At 47.7% G+C, this 6,528-nt stretch overlaps 1 protein-coding gene across 1 annotated transcript in view; it reads right to left on the bottom strand.

Moving 5' to 3' along the window:
- The window catches only part of IL16 (interleukin 16), a 103,683-nt gene that overhangs the window by 34,328 nt on the left and 62,827 nt on the right, over positions 1-6,528 (bottom strand). The window contains exons 9-12 of the mRNA XM_015405400.1: positions 5,538-5,611; positions 5,177-5,390; positions 4,562-4,679; positions 1,840-1,972 (exon numbers count right to left, since the gene is read on the bottom strand). Of these exons, the coding sequence (XP_015260886.1) occupies positions 1,840-1,972; positions 4,562-4,679; positions 5,177-5,390; positions 5,538-5,611 (539 nt within the window). The remainder of the gene's footprint in view (positions 1-1,839; positions 1,973-4,561; positions 4,680-5,176; positions 5,391-5,537; positions 5,612-6,528) is intronic.

The following is a 6,528-nucleotide window of genomic DNA, read 5'->3' as shown; positions in this document are numbered from 1 at the left end:
CAGGGATGCTTGCTCAGCAGGTCTGCGTTAGCACTGCTGCTAGCCCAGCCTCACTGATGCCTTTAAACACCCTCCCCCCCAACACTAGACAGGCGGGTGTCTGTCAGGTGTCCGAGCAGGACCAGGGTACTTTAATCCATCAGGGACACTGCCCCAGCAGGATCACCTTAGCGGTGATGCTGGCCCAGCCTCTCTGATGGCTTCCAACACACGTCCCCCACCTCCTACACCTAACAGGCGGTTGTCTGTCAGGTGCAGCAGCGGTTGCAGGGTGCTTAAAGCCACAAGGGAGCCCACACCAGCAGTAACGCCTTAGTGATCCTGCTGCCCCCCCAGTGGTTTCTAATACTTCTCCCCCCTCCCCCTCCTACACTGGACAGGCAGCTGCCTGTCAGGTGTAGGAGAGGAGGTGGGATGCTTACAGCTGCTGGGGAGGTTTGCTCAGCAAGATTGCCTTAGCCCTACTGCTGGCCCAGCCTCCCTGATGCCTTTAAACATAATCACCCCAACACCAGGCAGGCGGGTGTCTGTCAGGTGTAGGAGCAGGAGCAGGTACTTTAATCCATCTGGGCATGGTCAAGCATCCCAAAAAAGTTAACATCCCTCAGCTTTCATTCTGACAGTTACTACATATGTGCTCTTAATTGATGTGTTGAAGCAATTGCGCACGCCCCTCCCCTATGTGCATAGTTTCTCCTGTGAGGCATATGCTTCATGTGTTATCACACCTGGATCTGCCTGTTCTCTCCCCCACCCCCATTTCTGAGGAACAAGAATTCCAAATCAAATCATTACTATAGGTGTGTGCATGGTGTGCTCACCTCATCCCTACTGGGAGAGAGGAAGTTTGGGGCATGGAGGGGCAGCAGGGCTTTTTCAGTGGTGTGCCCTAAGCTTTAGAACCCCATGTTTAGTAACACCTGTCTTCTTGCCCTGCTGCTCCTGGCCACCTGGAGGTTTGTGAAAGCCATACTTTCTCAGATTATTCTGGTGACTGCTGAACTGACCTGTGCTTGATGACTTTTAAAAAAACATTTTCTGGTGATTGCTGGGTTTTATTTCTTTTTGTGCTTTTGTTCCTGGTGTGTTTGATTTTATTTTATGTGTCTGAGGATACATGACAGAGGTTCTTAAAATTATGCATGGGGTGGAGAAAATGGATAAAAAGAGCTGTTTCTTCCTTTCCCGTAGTACTGGAACTCAGGGGCACCCAGCAGAGCTGGGATTTGGGATGGACAAAAGGAGTTATGTCTTTCCTCAACGATTAAACAAACTGTGGAATTTGTTGCCATAGTCTATAGTGATGGCCATAGGCATGGATGGCTTTAGAAGTGGGTTAGACATATTCACAGAGGAGAGGTCCATCAACACCTACTAGCCTTGGTGACTGAAGAGAGCCTCCGTATACACAGGCAACAAATCTCTGTTAGGAGGCAGTGTCAGGGGCAAGCCTCAGCCTCTATCTTATTTGCCACTGTAGAATACAGGATGCTGAACTAGATGGGCCACTGGCCTGATCCAGCAGGGCTCTTCTTATCTTCTGATTAATTAAGATGATTAGTAGCTGGCTTAACTGTTTTATTGCTAGAATTGCATGTTTAACGTTGTTGTATGGAGTCCTTTAGTTGGATAGAAATTATGCATGTAGGGGAGTGGGTACAGCTGAGTGATTCTGGGAACAGGAGCCCTAGCCCCCTGGACCTACAAACTGGGTGTAGCTTCTGAAACAATTTAATAAAAATGAAGACTGGCTTTTAATGCATAATTTGCAAGGCAAAGTTCTTCCCAGTCCTCCTGACAACCAGCTATGGATGGCTTCAGGGAGGTTTCTCGTCTTACCTGCGGGTCAGGGTGCCTGCTGAGGATTATCTGCACAGTGCCGGGGCTGCAGTGGCTAAGGACTGCATGGACCTCGTTGAGCGTCATACTCTGAACAGGGGCCTCATTGACCTCTACAATTTCATCTCCACATCTTCCAAAAAGGACATAAGAAAAAAGATTTTTAAGCAAATAATATGAGGTTGATTGTTCCTAGACAAACCAGGGCCTGGACTCACCCAGAGGGGAGGGGGCAGCGCAAGGGTGGCCAGGGTGGTCCTTCCCGGGTGGAGGGGGTGGGCTGGCAGCGAATGTGGGAACCTGGAGCCTGCCTGACCCAGCACCAGGCCTATCAGTGGGTCCTGGGGGGCCGGGGGACCCTGGGTGCTACTTAGGGGGCCATGCCGCCCTTCCTCACCATCTTTTCAATGTCTGATCTTGATTGTTTTAGATAAGCGAGATTTGAGTCCAGGAGCACCTTAGAGTTCAACAAGATTTTGGGGGTGTGAGCTTTCAAGAGTCAAAGCTCCCTTCACCATTACCTAGTAAAATCAAAGAACATCTGACGAAGGGAGCTTTGACTCTCAGAAGCTTCCACCCTGAAAATGTTGTTGGTCTCTACCAAGGTAAGGCGCTTGAAGCTCTACTGCAGATCAGCAGAAACTATTGTTTGTAGATGTTACCTGGGTGCAGGGGTTTTTCTTGTAGAAAAAGCCCAGCAGGAACTCATTAGCATATTAGGCCACACCCCCGACAGCACAACTCATTAGCATATTAGGTCACATCCCGTGCAGGGAGCCCAGGCAAGCCGGCCCTTGGACAGGCCAGGGGACACACAGGGAGGCATTTAAATGCCTCTGCGATCCTTCCAGGGCCCCCCAGGCCTGCCAACCTCAGAGCCCTCATGGGGGTGTCACTCTCCAGGCCTTCCCTCTGTAGCCACACATGTGCAGAGGTTTTGGCTGTAGTGGGTGTGGCAAACTCTGAAGCCAGCCGGAACTCCGTTCCTGTGTGTTCCTGCCCAAAAATAGCCCTGCCTGGGTGGTGGTGATGGTGGGAAGTGCCATCAAGTCGCAGCCGACTGTCAAAGCAAGAGACGAAGGGAGCTGGTTTGCCATTTCCTGGTTCTGCACAGGAAACCCTGAATGCCCTCGGGGGTCTCCCCTCCAAGTACTGGCCAGGGCCGACCCTGCTTAGCTTCTGAGATCTGACCAGTTCAGGCTAGCTGGGGCCGTCCAGGTCAGGGTACACATTGCGTACAGTAATCTGACAAACTACTGTAGCTACACATTTTTGGATGAAAATTAAGATTATATTTGGATAGCCTGATACTTTATTTTGAGATAAGTAGATGAAATATGGCATGTTCACATGCCACCACTGAAATCTCATGGCTCCTGAATTCACTGATTGTCAGAGGTGTGAGGCAGAATATTTTCCAGTACTTTATTTTTCCACGGAAAGTGTTCCCCTTTTGAAGGCTCTTTGTTTCATCAAATTAACAACCATGAACGGATGTCATTGTCGATATACTATCAGGCAAGCTTTGGAGCTTTCCAGGAGGAAAACCACATATATCCCAGGGCACATGTTGGTTTCTCCAAACAGCAGTCCTTTGGGGCTGTTTCAGACCGGGAAAATGGTGCGGGGGAGGGGGAGTAAAGCACATTGTTTATTTGCACCATGGTCCTGATCCTAACCGGGCACTACATGCACAGGAACTAAAGAGAACCCACCATTCATATGTGATCATGTGGCATCTGACATGGGGAGGGGGGTCCAGACCAAGCCTGCACATTCCTTAATGCATGTAGAGAATACAGGTTGCATATCAGTGGATGGCGGAGGGAAATTTGCTCAGGAGAATATCTAGAGACCATGCAGTATACGCAGCACTTGCAGTTCTCATGCACCTGTTACTATTTTACACTTGCTTGATTTCTCTGCAAGTTTCTCCCATAGTGCCTTTAGCAGGAAACAGACCTGTGCAGTGATACATGCTTTTAAGATCTGCTGCATACCCACAGTTTCCTTCTTGCCTGCCTACTGACTGTCCTTTCAGTGTCTGAGTTTGCTGAAATTCTTCCTGCTGTGAATACGGAGGGTGTGGAAGTGCGGTTCATGGTATACTTTGGGCTAGTTAGTGTGTTTTTCTCAGTACTAGCTGTGGAAAGTGTACAGAGTCCGAATAATCATGCTTGGCATGGCAAGAGGGTCAGGGCTGTTGTTGATAGACAACTGGAATCAGTCTTGGGTTCAAATGGTTTAAATTGGCACCATAAACATGCCCTTAGGTTTCTTTGGGAAGCACTTGATCCAATGCATCACTTATGGATACACATTAGTGGGCTTGTCTTTCAAGTTCCCTTACCCTGTGGTTCTTTTCCTGTGTGACAATTGCATTTTTAAAAAATCTACAACTTTCAGAAGGATTAGACTGAGTTTTAACAGATGTGAATATAAGGGCCAAACTGTACATTACATTTTTTGGTGTATCATGTCCTGGTTTCCCGACCAGACTTTGAATCATTGCTGGGATTTCATTTCCCAAGTGCATGGGGAAGGACTTCAGCCTCCCCACCCCCATGTCATTTTCCTGGCCCAACTTGGGGCGCTGGGAATGTGGAAAATAAATTCTCAGCAGCATGGTGCGCAACTAACTGCTTCAATGTGTCAAAAACATAATGTGTAGTTGGCCCATTACTGCACCTGAATGCTGAGGAAGCCAATTAACTTGCCATACCTGAGCCTTCCATCCATGTGAGCCACAGAGCCTGGAGAAAGGGTATGGATGAATATTCCTGATATGCACTGGAAGTAAGGGATATTGCATAATCCAATCCCTAAACCAACACCAACCTCTGGGAAACAATATTAGAAATACAGAAGACAAATATGAGCTGTAAAAGAAAGTATATAAATTGCTCGTGGTGATGGAGGAGCATTGCAGCTGAATTATGGCAACCCCAAATGGTTTTCAAGGCAACAGATAAACAGAAGTGGTCTGCCATTGCCTGCCTCTGCGTAGCAACCCTGGACTTCCTTGGTAGTCTCCTATCCAAGTACCAAACCTGATTAGCTTCCGAGATCTGACAAGATCAGGCTAAACTGTTCCATCCAAATTGTCCATAAAAGCCATTAAATACAGAATCTCGTAAATGCTGATAGATATACTGGTTCTCTTTCAAATAAACATTACATCTAAGGCTGCAGCTAGTGCATAGGGATGCTGCAAAATATGGTATCCCCTTATTGAATTCTCCTTTCTCTCTCAGTAACATGGACTTGGAAAAACAGATTCAAAAATGGCACTGCTGATTCTGCTCTTTGCTGGTGTAATTTTTTTTAATACACTCACCTTTGTTTAAGGAAACTTCCATGATGATCCTGTCATTGGGATTGGTGGTGTTTAAAGAGAACGTGGTGCTTTCTGAGTTGAAGGAGCTGTTTCCTTTGGTGGTGCACACAGTGGCACTCAATGAACGGCAGAGGTGGGATGATAAATAGGTGGCTGCTGAGTGTGGTGTGCTGAGGCTCGTCCGCACTGTGAGTGTGAGAAGACCTTTCTTGGCCTGCTAGAAAGAAGGGTGCACTAGGAACTATTCATTTATACCAGCTGCTGTTGTTGGTCAATGACCGTGAATAAAACTTATCTACCAGCTGCTGCTGTGTATGTTTGTGTACGTAAAAAAAGAGAAAATGTTGTGCAGGAACATCACCTTGAATTTCTGCAAGGCTTCGTAATGTGTTAGGCTGTGCATGGATTCTCCATTCAGTTCCAAGATTTCATCTCCTGTGAACAAAGAAAATGGGTCTTGTTAGAAAAAAGCCACCTCTTGACTACAGTCTTCAGTTCTCCCAAAAGTTGGAACCCGCACACACATCCCAAAGTCTCTCACTTTGGACAGTGTCAGCCCCACTGTTTCAATCTGTGAAAGAAATCATGTGTCCTGTTCTGCTCTTGTTGCACGGGGATCAGGATAGGGAGAGGTTTGAACTAGGGGAATATCCATCCCCATCTTTGCATTTTCTTGAGCATAATACAGCATAGAGATTTGTGTCCCCCCTTCCAAGCTACCTCACTTGTTAGTTAATTTTTCTAAAGGTTAGGATAACGCTCTCATGGACTGTGCAATAAGTGTGCCAAGGGAAATTGAATGTGCGGTGAACACGTGCTGATGCCAACTACATGGACTGTGAACACGCGCCCAGCTGAGGGAAGCCTCTTCCTGAGACGATGTGCCAGACCAAGAGTGGATCCATGGGTTACCTGCCACCCCTCACCTGCAATGTAGCAGAGATGAGCCAAGCACCCTAGCCACGAAAAACACATAGAAGCCAGTAAGCCATTTGCTACAGAGAAACGCCATGGCATCTCAGCTGAACAGAAACTCCATGAGCAGACATCTCCTCTAGCATGCAGGCACCTCCCCCCCACACCTTCACCAGATGCTGCAAGCAAGCATTTCGGCATAACAAAAAAACCCTGCTTCCATGAAGTGATTAGCTGGCTAGGCACACACATACCGGCAGGGGTCGTTTCATAGAAAAAGAGCTAGGGGAACTCATTAGCATAACTCATTAGCATATGCCACACCCCCTGACATCACCGGACGTGTGTCATAAGGCCACACACCCCTGACATCACCGGAAGTGTGTCATAAGGCCACACCCCCTGCACATCACCGGAAGTGTGTCATAAGGCCACAC

The sequence above is a fragment of the Gekko japonicus genome, unplaced genomic scaffold, assembly GCF_001447785.1.
Source record: "Gekko japonicus isolate JY-2015 unplaced genomic scaffold, Gekko_japonicus_V1.1 scaffold1339, whole genome shotgun sequence".
Lineage (NCBI taxonomy): Eukaryota > Metazoa > Chordata > Lepidosauria > Squamata > Gekkonidae > Gekko > Gekko japonicus.
Note: the sequence above shows the minus strand (reverse complement) of the source record. Positions and strands in the feature narration are given on the sequence as shown.